The sequence below is a fragment of the Cavia porcellus genome, unplaced genomic scaffold, assembly GCF_034190915.1.
Source record: "Cavia porcellus strain 051 isolate PalLab524CR breed Dunkin Hartley unplaced genomic scaffold, mCavPor4.1 scaffold_11, whole genome shotgun sequence".
Lineage (NCBI taxonomy): Eukaryota > Metazoa > Chordata > Mammalia > Rodentia > Caviidae > Cavia > Cavia porcellus.
The window spans coordinates 71544174-71565472 of NW_026947494.1; the positions used below are offsets into that span (position 1 = coordinate 71544174).

Sequence of the window (21299 nt, forward strand, 5' to 3'; positions counted from 1 at the left end):
GTGGTCTAACAAACCAGCTTCAAATATGATCAGTCATAGTAAGACAACGTAAGTAATACAGGGATTCAGTTTAAGTTAATAGGAAATTAAGGATAGTTACTGTAGTTTAGCTTGCTATGTTTGGGACAGCTGTCTGTGCCCTCAAATCTAGTATGAGTAGACAGACCAGAACAAAATAAAATCAAACTAAACAGAGAAATAAGACTAATGTGGCTTTTAAATTCTGATGTACTATTAACAATGTCCTCTGCCTTCCTTTTTTTAGGCAATTCCTCACCTTTCCCTTTCTCAGGATATATCTTGGGTCCCTCTAGCTCCTTTAATTTTTAAATTAGGAAGGCAACCCATTATCTGTCTGAGTGGTGCTGAACCTTTTTACCCCTGAGCTTGATCTTGAGCTGTATTCCTGTACTAACTAAAGCCACAAGGTTTTCCTTACTTCTAGCTTTGTAGTTCTCCACTGCACAAAAGTGTCATGACTTTCCAACCTATCTGCAGCTGCTGGACAAGTTGTCCCTATTTCTCTCTGGTTCTCTGTCACATAGAGCATTGTCTTCTCATCTTTGACTTTCAGTTTTTTAACCCTCTTTCGGGTTGAGTGTATTTCCTATTCAGAGCATCTTGATGGATCCTGTCTCCTAATTTACTCTGCCTGTGTTTCTTTTTGTTAGCTTATCAGGGCTATCTATATTAAAGATTATAGCCCACCTTCTCTGCCTCATCTCTTCTATTCTATTTTCCTGCTATTATTTGTCTACTTTTCTCCTTCATTCCATTGTCTGCCCCATTCATTGAGGCCTCTCTGCCATGGTTGCTGGAATCCTGGTATTTTTTTTTTCATTCTCTCTCTAGAATGTCCTTCAGTATCTTTGGTAGGGTTGGGTTGGTGGCCACAAACTCCCACAGTTCCTCCTTGTCTTGGAAACATCTTGATTCTCCATTAATTTTGAGAAAGAGTTTGTCAGGGTACATCAATCTGGGTTGGAGGTTATTTTCTTTCAGGGCTTGGACCATTTCTCCCCTAGGCTCTTTTTTATTTGATAGTTTGTGTTGAGAAATCTGTCATTATTTTGATGGACTTTTCCTTTATAGGTGATCTGCTTCTTTTGTCTGACTGCTTTTAATATTTTGTTCTTGTGGTGGATTTCTGGAATCTTGATTATTGTATGTCTGGGTGTAGATCTGTTTTGGTTGTAGTTGGTTGGAGTTCTGTATGCCTATGGATATCATTTCCTTTTCCTAGGCTTGGGAAGTTTTCCTTAATTATTTCTGTGAATAGCCTTTGTAATTCATTTGTGGTCACTCCTGCTTCTTTGCTCATGTTTTTTATTCTTAAGTTATAGATCCTTTTGTTGTCTTCTAGCCTTTGAATTGTTACTTCCTGGTTACTTGTTATTTTTAAGAGGTCTTTTCTTGCATGATCACACATTGTAAATCTATCTTCAAGTTTTGAAAGGCTAACTTTAGTTTCTGTCAAGGCATTTTGCCAGCTTTCACTGGATTTTTAATTTCCTGGTAACCTCTTTGAATCTGTTTCATGTATTCTAGGTTTTGTTTATATTCTTCATCAAAGGTGTCTCTTCCTTTTCTGGGTTCCTCCATTCTTCCATCTGTGTTTTCTTGAGAGGGGCTTAGCATTTCTTTTATTAATCTTTTTATATCTTGCCTCACTTGGGTTAGAATTTCAGTTTTAAGTTCATCTATGAGGTCATGAAGGTATTTCTTTATGTCTTCTGATGCTGTGGCCAATATTGCATGATTGCTGTCCTGGATCTCTTCTTCATTTACGTCTCCTGGACTTATTTTCCCAGGGTCAGCCACTGGAGGTTTAAAAATTCTTTTTCTCTTGTCATATTTCTGGTTTCTTTCAGACAGGTGTATAGTGGAGGTCTCTGGCCCTGTCTGTATTGCTTAGGGTTTTTCTGAAGTATGCTGCCTGGGGTTTTGCTGCTCTCTCCAGTTTGCTGTTATCTGAGGTGCACATAGGGGCTGTGAGCTGGCACCTCTCCTCTGAGCCAGTCAACCGGCAAGTGCCTTCAGCAATTTAGGCTGTGCTTTGTGGACGTCACAGGATGGGTTTTTTCCCCTGGCTATTGGGTCCTGACCAGGGTGTGACTCAGCCCACGAAGGTCCCACCAGTCCTCTCTGGGCCAGGGGTGGCTGACTTAAGCCACCATGGTGCCGGACTCTGCCCAGCTCCAATATGTCTTCCAGCTGGCCACACTTGCAGTGGGACCCAATTCCTAGCACTCACTGAGAATTAATGCAGCTCTCCACCTTGGCTCCACTTCATGCTGTGTCGTGTCCTCCCGCCAAGGGCCCAGGACTCACCAACTCCCATTATTGGCGGCCAGGGCTTCAGTGTGACCTTGAATCGTGGGACTCCACGGTGCTCCCAGCATAGCATGGGATGGGTCTCAATGAGCATGTCCAGCTCTAGCCCTCCACCCGCATTTTTCCTTCCTCTTCCTATTTTTCTTTTTCCTTCAGTTTGCTCCTGGGTCGCGAAAATCCCTTTCCCCTCGTCTGGCCCTTTCCATGTTGTCAAATTCCAGCGTCTGAGCTGTTTTTACCAGAGAGGCTCTCCACCCAGCTACCTAACAAGTCACTGTCTTCTTGTCTCAAGACCCTTTGTTCTGTTTTGTTATGTTTAGTTTTACCCTCTTTAAATTAAAAAAAAGAAAGAAAGAAGCAAGAAATTTAGGCCAACTTAAAAGAGAGGAAGGAGAAAGCCCACGTTATTTAAAATCAAAAGTTTATCTCCTAAACAAACTGATAAAAAAAGAAAAAAATGGTAAAGAAACATGATAGTAGCTGACCCAAAATAGTGTTCAGTAACATGAAAGGCCAAGCCATGTGATGACCAAAATGGTGACCCAGACTAAGACAGCACCCTGAGAAAGAAAGGACATGTAGGGGGAAAGCACGGGTGGGATTCTGAGCTCAAAAGCAGTAAACTGGGGAAGGCAGAGACTAAGCTAATTTCTCAAACGAGTAGCAAGATATTATGTTGGATCTGTCCAAGATCCCCAGTTGCCTGAATCAAGGGCACAGCAAGAGGATAAAATAAGAAACAGACATAAATTTAGTTATACATGATGAGTGACTGGGAAGCCAATGCCTCCAGGTGGACCAAAAGAGCAACCTCCAAAACAGCCAGTTTTTTGGGTGTGTACAGTGATAGGCAGGGTTAGCAGAAGATTCAAAATTGACAAAAGACTCAGAGGGCTAAGACTCAAAGGGCAAGAATAACCTTGGGATGACTAAAGAGGGTGGAAATGATCTTATGCTAAGAAGGATCGTGCCCTGGAGTGTTTTTAATTTAGTGGTGTTAGGTTTAGCCCTAGTGGGTGGAAGAGGCTGGCCCATCCCTGAAGAATTCATAGGAAATCTCACATGGATGATACTGATAGTTCCAAATCTCCATTCATCCCTTAGGAAAGTATGAAAAATTAGCCATTGTGAATTTGTGGTCCCTAACATACATGGAGAGCAGAAATAGTGGGACAAAAGGGTTTAATAACAGGCTCTCTGGCTACTTAATTCATATTGGCCGAGTGACTGCAAATGGAAAAACCAAGAAAATGGGAAATAAACTTGGGATGGACCTATAGGTCTTTTATGGCTGGAAGAAAAACATAGAGGCCATGTATCTCCTTTCCCCACATGTTGAGATATGCAGGAAGCAACACTCAGTGCCAAGAGAAAGGTTCCCAGCCTAGGAAAGAGAGAGAAAAAAGAGGGAAAAATAAGGTGCCCACAGGGCCTTACCTCTTCTCTTGGCTGGCTTGCCAAATTATGGTCCTGAATTCTAGAGTGCTGAAGTCTCCTTTTAGAGGTGATTCTAGGTCCTCTCTCTCCCAAAGAATTCAACAGAACAATTATAAATGGTGGCAAGCTTTCACATTTATTAAACGTAAGAGAAAAATCAGTAGGGTCAGCAGGGAGTGGATTCTGCAGAGCAAGTGTGAGCCAAGCAAAAAGGGACAAAAAAAGGAGAAACAATAAAAATAAAAATAAAAAGATACCATAATATGTAAGGTGGGCTCCCATGAAGAGACACGGCAGTGAGTGATTCACAGCAACTGCCTCCTCACATGTGACCCACACTGGTGTCATGTGTAGAGTCATATTATCAAAAACCTGCTCAAATTCTCATGAGAAGTCTACATGCAGGCTTCAGCGAACTGTTCTGCATATATGTTCCTGGGATCTTGTCATGCCTGCTTCCCCAGGCAGTTTTAGCCAAGCCTTAGCTTCCTGTCTCCGTAACACTGCTTCACACTGCTTATCAGCCATGAAAAAGCAAGGTAAGCTTTTAGTTTAGTGTATGGTAGTAGGCATGGGTCTATTTTTAGTCTTTGGCATGTGGAAAGCCAATTTTTCCAACACCATTTATTAAAGAGGCTATCCTTCTCATGAACATGTTTAGCCCCTTTGTCAAACATCAGGTGGCTGAGTGTCTTTGTAGCAGTGTTTGAATCTTCTAATGTGTTCCACTGATCCTCAGGTCTATTTCTTTGCCAGTACCATGCTGATTTTATCACTCTGGCGCTATAGTATAGTTTCAAAAGTCAGGAATTGAGATGCCTCCTGCCTTGCCCTTGTTGCCCAGAATTACCATTGCTATTCCAGGTTTCTTCTGTTTCCAGATGAATTTTAGGAATATTTTCTCTAGACCTGTAAGGTATGTTCATGGTATTTTGATTGGGATTGCATTGAATCTGTATACTAGTTTGGGGAGTATGGCCATCTTCACAATGTTGGTTCTTCCTAACCAAGAAAAAGGAATATCCTTCCATTTTCTAATATCTTCAATCTCCTTTTTTTAGAGTAGTATAATTTTCAGCATATAAGTCTTTTACACTCTTGGTTAGGTTGATTCCTAAGTATTTCAATTTTTTAGATGCTATTGTGAAAGGCATTTCACATATCCCATATTTCCATAATTTCCAAGATATTTCCATAATTTCTTTCTCACGGAGAGAGAAAAACAGAAACACTAAATCTACTAGAGGTAGGTAAAAATCTTGGAGACACAGGGGTAGGCAGAGAATTCATGAATAAAATGCAAACTGCACAGGAAATACTTCAAAGAATCAACAACTGGGATCTCATATTACTAAAAAGTTTTTGCACTTCAAAAGAAATCACCAATAAAATGAAAAGAAAACCCACAGACTGGGAAAAAATTCTAGCCAACAATCCCTCAGACAAAGGACTTATATCTAGAACATATAAAGAACTGAAAAACATCAAGCCTCCCCAAATTCAAAGACTCTCTTCAAAGAGATGAACACCCAGTTCTCAGATGAAGATATACAAACAGCAAATAAATATATAAAGAAATGTTTACCATTACTGGTCATTCAAGAAATGAAAATTAAAACAGCATTGAGATTTCATCTCACCACAGAAAGAATAGCTGCCATCAAGAAAGCAACAGGTAACAAATGTTGGCAAGGCTGTGGGGAAAAAGGAACACTTTTTTTCACTGTTGGTGGGAGTGTAGACTGGTACAGCCACAATGGAAATCAGTATGGAGATTTCTCAGAAGACTAGGATTGGAAGTTCCATTTAATTCAGCTATTCCTCTCCTGGGTATTTTCCCAGAAAAATTGAAAAGGTCATGTCACAGTGATATATGTGCACCTATGTTCATAGCAGCATGATTTGTGATAGCTGAAACTTGAAAACAACCAAAATGCCCATCTGTAGAGTGGGTGAAAAAGATGTGGGATTTTTATACAATGGAATACTATTCAGCTATAAAAAGGATGATCTTGAAGCCTTTATAGGTCAATGGAGACAACTTGAGAATGTCCTCATAAGTGAGATAAACAAGACTCACATTAATAAATATCACATTGTCTCTCTAGTGTAAAAAATAATGAGAACTGATAGAATAATGGGATCCAAAATGTATAATAGATATTGTAGAAGTGAAAGAGAAGGAAAGTGTTCTAAAGGATATAACAGTATGTGTAGTGCGTAAGATAGATGACTGAATTACTAAATTTATGTTAGATCATTGGACAGAAGGGTTTGTACTGTTAATGCTTGAGTGCCTAGCCACTATTTATGCTTTGATTTTTTAACTTTAACAACTATTGGTAAGATGACAATATGTAATGTATCAACTACTGATTTTATGATGTTAATTTTAAAAATTCTGTATTATTCTACTTTTTTCTCTTTTGTTTTCTCTTTAATTTTCTTTTCTTTCTTTAAATTAAAAAAAATTGGAAAAAAAAGATTGTTTTAAGCCTTCATTTCACCTATTGAATGAAAGACAGTCTGTGAAATTTCTGTTACCTAAAGGACATACACAGCAACCTTATTTCTCACCCAGTCTCTGAATTCTTTTACTTTGCTGTAAATTCTTATAGCTTTCCTCATGTCTGCCTTGGTAGGTGCATGATAAAACCTTGTAAAGTAACTACTGGATTTAATTTACACACACACACACACACCCGTAATCCCCAAACAGAAGAGTTTACCAGGGATGAAGTTGATGCGATACTTATCTCGAGGCAATGCAAATGAAAATATCAGAAGTTTTCCCCTCTGTCATGATGCTGGCTGAAATTATCTGGACAATGAGTATAGAATCAACATTAAGAGGTTAAGCAGGATTGAGTGTGGTGGCACAAGCCTGTGATCCCAACACTAGAGAGGCTGATGTAGGAGCATCCCACAAGTTCAGGGCCGGCCTGAAATACAAAGCAAGACCCCATCACCAAAAAAGACAAAAAAAAAAAAAAAGAAGCTGGAGAGATGCCAACTAAGGTCACTACAGGATAAGAAACAAATAAGGAGAAAAAGCAAAGAGCTTGTGGAAAGTTGGAAGTGCTGGGGGACATTATTCTCCGGGAGGGAGGTGCAATCAATGCCATGTCAACTATACGGGGCTCTGTTGAAGGTTAGAAACGATGAAGCGAAAGAAAAGACTCCAGTGCAGTGATTTGCGGGAACCATTCAGTGAGCCTCGAAAGTGGAAGTGAAGATAATGCAGAGAGGAAGGATTACACATGTACACAGATGTTTTTAGGAAGTTCTGCAGAGAATGAGAATCCTGAAGGAAATGTAGGAGGAACGGAAAGCTTTTTGAAAACATTCCTATTCAATGAGAATGATTTGTGACGTAGAACAGTTAAAGCAAAAGAATGCTCCAGGGAAGAGAGAGGATCATTACGAAAGCTAAATTGTTGGGAAGAAAAGAGTGATTGGGCTTTGATAGGAGCAATTACACTTTCAGCTGGCAAGACCCAAAACAGAACCTAAGAGGGCAGATGCGGTGGAGGGGATTCCACGATGGAGGATGAAGGAGCACCAATCTCCATTCTCCTTGAAGCTTCACAATCACAAGCCCTGTTAGAGCCGAAGCCTTGTTGCAGGAAACCAGCAAGAGACCAGAATCTGGGCCCTGACTATCCGGCTTCTCACCCCTGCCTGCCATCAAGAGTACTAGAAAGCCCATAAAAATGAGGGGAAAATGGGTTTATTGACAATTGGGCCAAATTGAAAGGGCAGCAAGACCATACACAGGAGTTCTTCAATTTATCAGATGCATACAACATAGCCAGGAAACATGCATGTGTAGATTTAGCCAAACCCCACCAGAGGATCCAGAGAAATGTTGAAAGTCTAGTTCAGTTGAAGTTTCAGGCTTGGAGGTGGCAATTTTGATCTCAGCATGAAGAAGCTGAAGAAATGGCTTCGTTCTAAAAGTCCATCATGATCTCTCTGTTTCATCATCTCGCATCTTTCTTCTGAGCTACTGTTCAAGGAAATCTTTTTCTGAATATGTTTCTTCCCCTTTTTCTTCTCAGAGATAAATAAAACCAGACAGTTCCTAAAGCGGTAAGCACAGTTTTAATCAGTAACATACTGCTGTAAGAGAAAAGAGGGGTCAGCATGAACTGAATTCAGCTTTGACTTGTGCAAACCTGGACATACTGAAGGGACAACAGAGAAGGGAAGGGGCAATGGAAGGCTCAGGGCAGTCAAGGAAGTGAGAGACTACAAAGGGCTGCTCAGGGTAAAGAGACTGGCAGCTGTGTCTGCTCACTGCCAGTTACCAAATTTGGGATTCTATCTTTCCACAGAGACTGCGGTCAGAGGCCCTTTACTTCCTGATAAGTACATTTCAAACAATGGCTCTCAAGTCCTTGGAAAAGATCCTTCTGAGTTGCAGGGGAACACATCATCACGAGTGCCTCAAAGGGACAAAGGAATGATTCATGAAGCAAATCTTCTGAGAAAAGGATGCAATAGGCCTATGTCAGATGTAGAATGGAATGAATAGTAAATCCTTTTGGGGACCTTTAAGGAGGTTCGTGTCATTTTAGGGAGCTATTAGAAACCATGCCAGTGCTTAAGACTCATGCAGGGGGAGGCATGGATCAAATCACTTGTGCTGGACTCCTGCAGTTTTTACAGGCCCAAATCAAGGCCTAGTTAAGAGGGCTCATAGGGTCTTTGGCCACAGTTTGCTCTGGGAGTGATTCTTTGTCACTCTCCTCCTACTGGGATCATATCTTTCTTAATTTTTAATCAAAACACGAAAACTTAAATTTTGGTTTGTTTTCTTTCTTGCCTTATTCCAGCCAAATTAATTTTTCTCCTCTGAATTCATAGCATCTATCATCATAGTTCTCATATAGAAATTTGTCACATGATATTTCTTAGCAAAATTTTAAAAATCTTATTTCATCCTGTACCTGCACAAGTACTTGTATATTGGCTACCCCACAAGATCACAATTTCCAACAGGAGTGCCGAGCCATTGTCTCTGATATATGCTTACCAGTTATAGGTTCTGCGCAGCATTTGGAAACATGGAAAGTATTCCATGTCACAGGGTACCTAGGCACCGCCGTTCGTTCCAAAAATTTTTAGCATTATTCATTCTGTGTATTTCATTTTGTTTTGCCAAAGATCCAATTCAAAAAACCCAGTCCAAGATTTCATTCTTGTTTTGCCCAGCTCTCCTTGAGTCTTGCCCCTTACTAGACGGAGCTGAGATGCACATTAATCTTGAAGCTTGAAAAATGTATATAATTCTGTAGAACCTGGCCCTTAAAACAATATGAGGTGTGTTTTAGCATACATGCAATTTAGAAACTTGTTATTCAAGAAGCCCTCAAAAGTAAACAATCACAGTTTCAATCTCCGGGTATGTTAAAAAGTCATAAACACTATAAAACATGTCATAACATTAGGGTGGCTCTAATAAAAAAAAGTCAGATAAAACATGTATTGGCAGTGGACCAGGCCAGTATTAGCACTCCGGAGGCTGAGGCAAAATCACGAGTTTTAGGCTAGATTAGGTTACACAGCAAGGCCCTGTCTCAGAAAAACAAACCAAGCCAAACCAAACAGACTGGCGAAAACATGGAGAAACTGGAACCTCTTTACATTGCTATAAAGGAGTACTGAATGATGCAGCCACTCTGGAAAACAGCTTGCAATTTCTCCCAGCTTTAGAGGCATAGTTACCACATGACCCAGTAATTTCAGTCCTAGATATCAGTTCTGCTCAACAGAAATGAAAGCATACATCCATACAAAAACTAGTACCTTTAATGTGTACAGTAGCTTTTAAAAAATTTTTGTTGGTTTTTTTTGAAACAGGGTCTCACTATACAGTTCAGACTGCCCTTGAACTCACTTTGTGGCCCAGGCTGGCTCCAAACTTGCAGTGATCCTCTGGCCTCAGTCACCTGAATGCTGGGAGTGCAGGCATGTGCTTTGTTAATACCCAAAAGGTGTAAACAACTGACATATCCTTCAGTTTATGAATATATGAACTAAATGTAGTATACTCATACGGTGGAGTAAGTTCCAGCAATAAAAAGGAACAAAGTCCCCATTCGCACTGCAGCACAGATCAACCTTGAAAGCGCCATACTAAGAGGAAAAAGCCAGACACAGAAGACACATATTGTGTGGTTACGTTTATCTCAGAAGTCTGGACTAGGCAAATTCTCAAGAGACAGCAAGTTCCTTAGTTTGCTAGGGATTGGGGTATGAAGATGGGCAGCTTGGGGCAGTAATAGCTAACAGATATCAATTTCTTTTTAAATTGATGAAAATGCTCTAAATAGTGATGATAGTTGCATGTGTCTGTGAATATATTTAAAATCGCTAGATAGTACACCTTAAGTAAATTGTTTGTAATGTAAGTTGTATCTCCTACTATAAAAAGCTAAAAGTCGTAAGAACTTATTTCAACAACTGAGACTTGGGATTGAAGACCCTAACGCTATTATTTCGCGTCCCAGCAGCTAGCAAATTGGTGCTGCACGGGCGAGCTCCGGATTACCCGAGTAAAACATTCCAGCGCAGCTCTGCAAAGGTCTTGGGCGCGGGCCTGCGGCGTGCGCGGCCGTTCCGGGTCCGGCCCAGGTCCCAGGAAAGCCCCAGGTGGGGCCCGCGCCCTCCTCCGGGCCTGAGTCACTGCGCCGCCCGAGTCCCCACGCTGGGATGCTGCGGTAGCGCGGCCGGGACGCCGCGGCCCGGGCGCAGCGTCGGGTTCGGGTCGCGCTCGGGCAGCCACACCGCGGTAGCGCGCTCCCGGCCGGCCGCTGAGTCCGCCGCCCCGAGCTGCCTTGAACCCTCGCGGGCGGCCCTCCAGCGCCGCCCTCATGGCGTTCATCCGGAAGAAGCGGCAGGAGCGGCAGCTGCAGCTCTACTCCAAGGAGAGGTGCGCGTCCCGTGAGGGCGAGGGCGAGGTGGGCAGCGGCGGGGCGGCGGGCCGGGCCGGGGAGCGGGCGCCGCCGCCAACGTGAGCAGGGAGCCGGCGCGGGGCCGGGCGCGGGCCCGCGGAAGCCTGCGCAGCAGGGTCGGGGCCGCGTACGGAAACCCGGGCCGGCTCGAAGGCCTTTCCGGGGCGGGGTGCGGGTCGGAGCCCGCCGGGTGCAGGCGCAGGTGCGGGCCTGGTGTCCTCCGGCCCGGCCTGCGGCGCGGCTCCCGGCCCGGCTCTCCCGGAAGAGCGCGGACCCCGGTGTCTCTCGCCGTCACCGGACGCCGCCGCGGCCGGCCTGCGCCTCCCCACCCGGGCGCTCGCAGACGCCCCACAGCCTGCGCCTCCACGCCGGCTTCCTCTGACGGGACCCGCGCCCTGAGCTGCGGAGCCCGGGGCAGGGCGGCCGGCAGGGCCTCACCGCCGGCACCCGGTCAGCGCCCCGGCTGCCCTGGAAGGCTTTGCGGGACTGTTATGGTCCCTCGCTGTCCCAGTAAGGAGCCCGCAGAAGCAGAAGAGCCCACAGCAGTGCCATTTGGAGCTTCTCCTTCTGTCCTACGGGGAAGAGGGCTCACTTTGGCACTTTGGGTGGCTGAAACAACTTAGGGATTGTCAGGTCCCTGCGCCAGACGAAATAGGGCTAAGTCATTTTATAAACAGTTTGGGTTGTGAGGAGTTATGGTGCCCTAATGCCACCTACCCTGTGGGTACCAACAAAGCACAGACTGTCCGCGGAGGACAGGTGCAGACTCATTTGAGGTCAGTTTCCAGCCTCTGTAGGTGTTGACTCAGCCCCTTCATCCGAGTCCTGCTGGCCCTCTCCAATCTGTAGTGTTGGCTGGGCAGTTTTCCAGCCTGAAATTGCACTTTACTCTCTAGTAAAGAAGACAGTAAGCATATCTTGAGTGTGGCTTCCGCAAACCTTTTTTATTTTTGATGTGATGAGGTTTGATTCACAGAAGCAGTCATTTGTTAAATAATGAAGTCATAACTGAAATAACTCACTCTCTATTTGTAGTGACTGTTCCAATTGATAAAAAAAATGAGTAAAAGAAATTTAATTTTGGCATAACCAAAAGAATTAGCTATAGACCCATGGAATACCTGAAGGAAAGCTTAATTCTGAGAAATACCTGTAAAGCTTAATATAAAGGCACTGTGGTGCACACCTGTAATTCCTGCACTTGGGGGTCTGTGTAAAGATTTTGAAGGGTGTTTCTTTGTTCAGTACCAACATTTAAGACTTGTGAGTGCTCTGCTAAATAGGTAACCATCCACCTTAACATTTAGAAGACTCAAAGACTTGAATTACCATCGTGTTCCCTGACCTAAGAGTCATTTGTGCCCTGTAATCCAGCTGCCCTGAAGGTTGAGGAAGGAGGATGGCAAATTCCAGCACAGCCTAGGCAGCTTGGTGACTGCTCTGTCTCACACTGGTAGAGCACCCGGGGTTCCATCTCATTCAGATTTAGCTCGGTGTCCTGTCTTTTTATTTGCTAGTCATGATAGTCTCACTCTTAGGCTACTGAGTTGAATAACTGTTCTGTGCAATGGTGCTATTTGCTGGTAATGTTTGTGAATAGGTACTTTAGTAGTTTTTAGTATTAAAAGCAGAAAGACAGTTGATCATTCAGCTTGAGTGCACCAGTATCCTGGCTAAAACTATGTTGATTTTACTAGTTATTAAAAATGTTCTGTTCAGGTGTTGATGAAGGCAATAAAAACCTTTTTTGAAGACTGTTGACATACTCCTTACAGTTGCTGGAAATGGCAGATGTGGTCAGCGAATGATTAGTGGATGTGGATATTTTACAAACCACAGACTAATTGTTAAATTTTATTTGTCCACCTCTGGTTGTGGGAGACTACAGTTTATTTTCATCTTGGCTGGTAGAGAAATTTAGAAGATTGAGCCGTGTTTCTTCTAAGGGAGAGTCAGAGTTCTGTATCTATGATGTCATTTATAGAAAAAATTACTTACTTGTGGTTTGTAGAGCGTCTGTTCAGACTAAAACATTAGAGATTCCAAATTCTTTGCTGGATGCCTAACTGTTAGTTTTTTAAAACTTGTTTGGTCTTTTTAACATATAATGAGTTCTGTGTTTTGAGACAGGGTCTTGCCATGTAGTTCAGAGTGGCCTTGAACTTAACTGTGTAGCACAGGCTGGCCTTGAATTCTCTGATCCTCCTGCCTCAGCCTCAGCCTCCCAAGTGCTGGGATTATGGGTGTGCACTACCACATCTAGCTCTTATAGTAACAGTTCTACAGGTATTGCTTAGCATTTAGCTTTCCTTCAGACATTCCATGGGTTTGTATAACTAACTCTTTTCGCTATATGGATATTAAATTCCTTTTATTCAACATGCTATTTAAATTTAGTCTGTATTATTAAAAAGTGTTAAGTGATTTCATATACTCTTGCTCAATCGTTATTTCTGAGGTATATCACCCTAGGCTTAGTATCTCTTTGTGAGACAGTCCAGGTATTGAAAAAGGAGATGAATTGCAAGAATCTGCATTCAGCTGGTCAGAAATGCTGATGCACTGCAAGAAATCTGCCCAACTTACAGAAATAGGATTCATTTTTCTCATGTTAAAAAAAGTAATGGGAAAGGAAATACATTTTGGGAAAATTTTGATTAACTTAGATTTTTTATTGGCTTTCTCTAAAATATATACTAACTTACCATACTCCTTTATTATCTCAAATTAACTTCTTCCTAAATGACCATTATTGAGAAGGCACAAGAATCTACCCATAGTTAAATTTTGAATACATTAGCTATATGATTGATGTTTTAAACTGTGATATAAAAAAGGAATGGTCACTTAAAGAATTCATTGCTTGGTTTCTTGTAAGTACCATTGTGATTTCATCCTTTATCCGCTATTTAGAAGTGTGTTTTAAAATTTACAGTTCATAGATTTTGAAAATTACCTTTTTGTTATGTGTTTTTATCTATTCATTTATTTTTTATTTTTGTGGTGCTGGAGATCTGACACAGACACTTGTACATGCTTCCTGAGCTACGTCCCCAGTGATGCTGTTTATCTTTGAAATTATATTTTATGAACAGTTTAAAATTGTTGCGTGTTGGTGAGGTGAATCTTTTATTAACATATGACCACTTTTAGAAATGATTTTTTTCTATTTTGTATGATATTAACATATCAGACTTCTTGTTAAATTTTTGCATTGTATAGAATGTTCTGGTCTTTTTAACTTTTTTGCCCTTAAGGTTTGAGTATGTTTCTTATAAACAGGTTATTGTTGAGTTTTTTTTAACACTTTATCTTGACAGTTTTTGTCTTAACAAACTAGTATTATTCACAAATGAATTCATTTCTGCTTTTTCATTTTGTTCTTTTATATTGGATTTTTTTCCCCATATCTTATGTTGTATTCAAGTCACTTTCATTCATTACATTTTCTGTTTGTTTTACAGTGCTTACTGTGTAACCCACCCAAAAAACAGGGCCTCATGTTGAAAAACGGGGCAAGACGTCTTTTTAAAAGAAGCGCTTTTATTTTAGCTGGCCCAGCAACACAGTGCAGATAGAATTTGCAAAGCTGTGCAACTGAGTTAGAATTTTGACTGGCTTTTATAATTCATTTATGATTAGCTCATTGATCATTAAGTACATAGCGATGAGAAACAGAAACAAGGTGGGTCTTTGTTCCCCTTTGCTTGAGGTAAGAGGCATTTCACAGTGGGTGGTTAGCCAATTCATAGCCCTTGGTCTGCCAATTCCAGGAACATTTGTCTCTTTGGAACATTTGTCTCTTATAAAGGGAACAATGGTTGACACATCATTTGTCTCTTACAAGGGGGAACAAAGGTTGACATAGCACATAGGTTACTTGGGAGGGTGACACTACAGAACATCATAACAATGTCGTCAGTTCCGTAACTGTGGTTGGTGCTTGGTTACTGGGGTAACGAGCTCAGTACAGAATCACAATACTCCTAATAACTATCCTTTTTAACTATTTTTGCTAATTATCTTTTAATCAATTATTTTAATTTTTGTGCATCTTGGTGTAACATTTACCTTTAAATTTTTAACACAGCCAAGATCATTCTTTTTACTTTCTGACAGTGAAAAGACACCTTAAAATCTTAAATTCCTATTTTTCCACCTTAGATCTTAGTCTGTTATTGTCCACCCAAACCAGTCCCAAAATTGAATCCAGGGCTTTAAACCTAATCTACTTCCCTCATCTCCAGCTCTTTTTTTGAAGCGTGGTCTGTAAATCCAATAGGCTGCCTTGAATTTGGAGTCTTCCTACCCCAGTCTTCCAGGTGTAACCGAGGGTTTGTACGCCTGTGCCAGTAATTTCTCCTCTATTTTAAGTCTCCGTATTAAGCATTATGATTGCCTAGTCAAGGATTGTGTAGCTTTACATGCATGTCTACCATGGTGTTTGTACAGGAGTCCTTCATTTCAGAGCTTCTCTGCAGAATGTTTTCCTGCCTGAAGAATGTTCTTTATGAATTCCTTTGAAGGGATCTAAGACTAGTAAACTGCCTTTGTTTTTGTCTGCCTGAGCATGTCCTCATTTTACTCTTATTTCAAAATCCGTTTGCTAGGTGCAGTATTCTTTCAGCATTTTGAAGACAGCAGTGGGGCTGGGGATTTAGCTCAGCGGCATAAGCGCCTTCCTTGCAAGTGTGCAGTCCTGGGTTCGATCCCTGGTACCGATAAAAACGAAAAAGACAAAAAAAAAAGAAAAAAAGAAGAAGAAGACAGCAGCAACGCAGGCAGCAGGTGCCAGACTTGCTGAGGCACTCAGCGTGCTTCAGGGCACTCAGTGAAAAGGTCACCAACAGTACCTTGTGCCCTTTTGGAGCAGCGTGCAGCTACCTGGCTGGGCTAACTTCTGATCCAGGTAAAGCTGAGACTTTGCCAGATGCCCATGAGCCAGTATCTATAGGCCTGTGCTGTGGAGTGTCCTGGTCAGCCCTGGGACTCCTCGTTGCATGACTGAGGGCCAAGTCTGCACTGTGACACAGGTTTGGGATAGAATTCACTGGACCATTCTTGGTGCTAGGGAGGCGCATCAGTCTCCCAGCTTGATTGGGTCAATGGGCAGCTCCTGGGGTTGACCAGGATAGACTGGCATGGCAGGGTTCCATGGAGCTTTGCAGGAAGCCATCTTCTTTCTGGTAGAGTGGCCTGCAGTAAACCAGAATTGGTCAAGTCCAGTTGTTCTTTGTAAGTAACCTGTCTTTTCTCTGACTGCTTTTTTTTTTTAAGTTAGGGTTTCAGATGGATGCAACTTGAGACCAAACTCCTAAGTGAAATAAATCAGACGCACATATGTGTAAAAATATTTCTCACTAGTGTGCAGTTTTCAAGAAAGAAACAACTTGTGTGTGTATATATATGTAGATAAAAATAACAGTTGTTAGTTATACTACTGATTTCCCTGGATTCATTGAAGAGAAAGGTTTGTGCTGGTGTTATTCAGACAATTGAATGTGGATGTCTTGTGCTCTGGGTGAATGGTTTGGGAATAACAACGTACAATGTGTGTACCAGTATTGCCCCCTGATTGATAAGATTTGAATTTTTTCTTTTTGAAATAAAATGGATTTGAAAAAAAAAGTTCTAAAAGAAAGGTCTTTAAAATGATTTAAAAAAAAAATAAAGTTAGAGTTTCCCTAAATAGCTGAGTTGCTCTGGCTGGATTCAAATTTCTGAATTTGAATTTTTCTGAAATTTCTCCTGCCTCAGCCTCCCAGAGTGCTGAGATTATAGATTTGTGCCACTACACCAACTCTGGCTGCTTTTAAAGTCTTCTCTTTGTACTACAATCTTGGTACAGATTTCTTCTTCTATTCTGTTTGAGTTTCTTAAAGCTGAACTAGGTTTTGAAACATAGGGAGCTAAGCTTGTTTGAATACTGCTTGGCCCCATGATGCCTCAATAGTATTTATCACTTTCTTTTTTTGTGTGTGTGGGTTATTGTGTTAGTCACTTTTGCATTGCTGGGACAAAGTCCCTGCAACACTCACCTTTTAAGGAGAGGTGGACTTTGGTCCTGTTTCAGAAGTATTGCTGGCTCCAGGGCAGAAACATTGTAGGGAAAGAACACAGCAGGAGGCTGCAGTTCTCAGCTTTTAGGAAGCAGAGGCCCGGGGGAGCACCTGAGAGGAAAGGGATGGATTGTGCCCCACGGTCCTGTCCCTAAGACCTGTTTCCTCTACGGAGGCCCTGCCTTCTGATGGCCCACTCAGCTGTGAACTCATCTCCTGTCTAGGAGACTCTTTATAGTCAGATTTGCAATCAGAATCACCACAGTTATTGAAACTCGTCCTACAGTTTACTGATTTTTCTCTTCAGTTGCTTAATTTGTTAAACTATTAGTTAAATTAATGCCAGTTTTTTTTTAATTGGTACCGGGAATTGAACTCAACTTTGTACTTGCAAGGCAGGCGCTTATGCTGCTGAGCTAAATCCCTGGCCCAATGTCAATTATTTTTAAACTTATAGTTTTTATTTGGTTCATATTTATAAACTGCCTGGATCTTATTTCTCTAAATATGCCTATGGAATAATCTGATGCACAGTAGAAGATACTTTTGCTTTTCAGGTTTACTGAATATTTTGTTGTCTCTGATTCCTAATCAGTAATTGTATTTTCTCGTGTGCTTTATGTTTTTTAATTATGGCCTCTGATTTCTTGAAAGTTTTCCCTGAGGAAGTATTCTCTTCCAGGCTCCGATTTAAAGTATGTTTTCCTGAAAGTTTGCATTGATTTCTGCTTAGGTTGGGAGAGGGAGCCTGTCATTGGTGCTGAGGTTTAATGTGGTGTTCCCTCTGCATTTTTACACAGTAAACCAAAGTTCTCTGTCCTGGAGGGGTTAGGCAGAGCACCCAGGGAAAAACACTGCAGCAAGGCCTTCCGGATTTGCTGGACTTGCTATAACATTTATTTTGCAATTCTAAGAGTCTCTTCTACTTGTTCATCACCTCAGCCAGGCACTTGAAAACATTTGTTAGGTTTTTCTTTGTAGCAATTTAAGAACATGTAGTAAGGTTTTTTTTTTTTTTTTTTTTTTTTTTATTGTGGTTGTTTGTTTGTTTGACATTTGAACTGCCCTAAGGATCTGAAGTGAAATTCCTGCTGATTCCTGCTGGTTTAAAAAGGGACCCTTAGGGCTAGGGATTTAGTTCAGTTGCATAAGAACCTGCCTGGTGAGCACAAGGTCATGAGTTTGATCCCTGGTACCAAAAAAAAAGGACCTTTGAGGTGATCTAGTTTATGTCTGCTGTCAGCCTTGTGGAAGACTCTAAGGCCTAAGTAAAGTGATTACACTAAGGTACAACAACCGAGTATTGGCCAAGCTAAGGCTAGCTCTAATGTTCCCTGATTCAAGTGCAGCCTCTTTCCCCTGCAGTCTACTGTGTTATTTTTAAAATGAGGGATATGGCTAATGTTGAGGACTGCAAATTTACAATGGTTAATTTTGCATATTTCCCTATGGGAAAAAAGGGGGGATTATTGGTACCCCCCATCTGAGATTTCCCATTGACTCTTCCAAGCATAAGATCATCCTCACTGTCTTGAGTTATCCTAGGATCATATCCAGGACAAGATCCTTCTTAGCACAGGATCATCCACATCCTCTTGGGTCTAAGTCTTACTAATTGTACTCTGTTACTAGCCCCACCTGTCACTATACACAGCTAATAAATAGTGGCTGCTCTGGGAGTGGAGGGGTCTGATCCAGAGACGTTAACTTCCCAGCCATGGATGCAATGCTATCCTTGTCTGTTTTTTATTTTTATTTTCATCACCGTATTCCTAAGGCAGGAAATCGCGACTCTTGGCTGGGCTAGGGCCAGTGGTTATGTTAATGGTATCTGAGTTTAGAGTGATTCTGAAATGGTGGAAGCCTGGTTTATGTTGATATTGATACAAAGGAGTGAAATTCCTGACCTGCTGTGTGTTTTTGTACGAGTTTGTGTTCTCTAAAATCGAACAGTGAATTTTAAGATCAGCGGAGGTTAAGGGCAGAAATACTTACTGAGAGAAAGAAAGCTTCTGTCTGAGAGAGAGAGACAGAAGGAATCCCGAATGGGTTGCCAAAGATTCTGTCTTTTCTAGGAATTTTTAGAGAGTAAAACCCTGAGGTGAGGGGAGCCTAAGTGTGGAAAACTGGGAACTTACAAGGCAGGTGGGAGTAAGGTGGGACAACCAATCAGATTAACTGTTCAGGTAAAATTGACCAAATCAGAGACCAATGGGGAAGTGAGTCCAATAGCAAGCAAGCAGTTTTAAGGATCAGTGACTTTTGTAGGGGGTTGGGGTGGTGACTCTTGGCTTCTCAAGGTGATCCATACTTAATCCCTAAATTTTATACTTAGAGTGTGGTTGCATTTGTTTTCCTTCTGTCCCGAGATCTGACCCACTGCAAAAGGTGTGTGTCCCCTAAAAGGTCACCAGACGTCTGGTCCTCCGTTCCGGCTTCTTCTAGGCCCAGCCCTGTTTGACTGCCTGTAAGGTTTCTAACCATCTCAGCTGCCTCCTACCATAGCAGTGTTACTGTGAAGGTGTAATGAAGTTTGGGGTCCCTTCCCAGTCACCTCTACCATCATGTTTGCTCATGCTGGTTTGTCCCGTCTGCCTGTGCATCCCTCTTACTTCCAGGACCACCTCTTGCTTGACGAACAACAGTGATGATGCTTACCTGTGCAGATCAGCAAGCAGGAAGTGGCTGGGCTAACCCTGCTGGAGTGCTGAGTGAGACCTTACTAACTACAGGCCGTTGCCCTGCTGAAGTTTCAGTTTATCCCAGTGCACAAAGCTGGGGAGGTCTACTTAATTCTGGTTTTTCTTACTGTTTTTGAGAAAGGGTCTCGCTATGTAGGCCTCCCGGGCCATGAACTCACCATGTAACCCAGGCTGGCTTTGAACTCGGGGTGGTCCTCCTGCCTCACCCTCCCAAGGGCTGGGGTTACACCTAGCTTAATTTTGAACATTAAAGAGAGAAGAAGAAACTCCTATAATGCTGTCATACCAGGTTACTTACTGTCAAAGCTTGGGCAGATTGAGAGTTCTGCCATCTCCAGGACCTAGATTTTTAAGAAAGAAGATATTGAAAGTTTCAAGGAAAAGAAAGGCCTGTATTGTTACTCAACAGTTCTAGAAAACATCCTGACCTAGGCAGTTTGTGAACTCAAAAATATAATACAGAATACTCAATCCAAATTAGTTTTCTGAAGAATTACAGATCAAGCAAGCAAATAAATTCCTCTGAGCTTATGATTTTTAAAATATGAACAAAAACATCACATACAAGTAGCTTAAAGGATTAAAGCTCATGAGAGTGGAGGCTTTAAAAAACAGAAACAATCTTCTAAAGTTGAGTTTGAAAAGAGGAAGTACTCAGTGGCTGCCTAGGGCCTCTCTTGGTTGTGCAACGGAGATTTATAGCCGAGAAAGTACCTCTTGGTATATACTTTGCTCATGGCACTGGACACCAGACTGAAAGGAACAGGGCACACTTCCTATGACGTGTGAGGGTGCAGAGGGTGGCAGCGTTTCGCTGCCTGCCGTAAAGCCCTGGGAGAGTCTGAGTGTGAACAGCAACACTGTGTCCATGCTCGGCTTTGGGAGCTTACCAAGGAACACAGGCGCTCACATGTGTTTAGTGCTAACTCGGAGGAGATTAGGAGCCATAGAGGAGGAAGCTGTCACCAGTGGCCTGCGTAAACCTAGGATGAAGTTACAGTGCGTTACTATGATCACTGTGCCAAGAGGTCTGACCGGTCCCGGAAGATGCAGTAGATTTAGGCGTCTGAACTTGGGCAGAGGGTGAGGTGTGTTTTGTGGTATCTTGGTTCCAGAACTAAGAAAGGAGAAGTTAATATTGCATGGTTGGTTTGCATGATGTTTGAGTGACTGTAGGGGCTCAGAGAATGACGTCCCAAATTATGACACTCGCCATGGAGTTTTAAGAAGCTAGCAGCATCTGAAGCAAAGCCTCTGACCTTTCCCTACCCTTTTCTGTTGGGCCTTTTTGGCCCCAAAATGAGTCATGAAAACCAGGATTATTCTTCTGGTAGAACCCCTTTCCCCAGGAGAGCTACACCACCCAGGAAGGTCTCCTTCCCTTCTTCCTCTTGTTCTGCCTGTACCGCTGGGCAGGGGGCCTTACCCTGCGGGGGGGAGGGGTGCTTGCCAGTTCCCCCACCCAGTCACCGTCTGTCCAGTCCCGTGTCAGCATGCTGTCCATTTTCCATCAAACCTAAATTTAACAGTAATTTTCTCTCTTTGTATCTCTGTTCGTAAGCTTCTGTGTGACGTGAAACTTTGATTAAATAAACCTGTTACGCTTTTCTCTTGTTGACCGATCTTTTGACAGGAGAATGTCATGTGTGATGCTTCGGTGACTGTTGAACTGTATCACACTGACTCTGGGCTTCAGTTGTCTTCAAAGATCACTGTCAACCTGTGTTACTGGATGGGCATTTCCAGGGGCAGGGGTGCTCACAGGATTTTTAATTGCTTCCCATTTAAGAAGCCATTTTCGGAGGATG

General features: G+C 42.3%; 1 protein-coding gene and 1 long non-coding RNA gene across 3 annotated transcripts in view; one reads left to right on the top strand and one right to left on the bottom strand.

Moving 5' to 3' along the window:
• Positions 1-7485: 7485 nt before the first annotated feature.
• On the bottom strand, positions 7486-10314 carry LOC106026382 (uncharacterized). The gene is made up of 2 exons (XR_001200005.2): positions 9674-10314; positions 7486-7855 (listed from the first exon to the last, which is right to left on the bottom strand). It is a non-coding gene; the product is annotated as an uncharacterized LOC106026382 (long non-coding RNA).
• Positions 10315-10320: 6 nt separating this feature from the next.
• Nsmaf (neutral sphingomyelinase activation associated factor) overlaps positions 10321-21299 on the top strand; it is a 59948-nt gene continuing 48969 nt past the window's right edge. For both annotated transcript variants that reach the window (XR_010050593.1, XM_063258465.1), the window contains exon 1: positions 10321-10708. Coding sequence is in view for 1 of the 2 variants with exons in the window: in XM_063258465.1 (XP_063114535.1) it covers positions 10650-10708 (59 nt within the window). In the remaining variant the exon portion in view is untranslated. The remainder of the gene's footprint in view (positions 10709-21299) is intronic.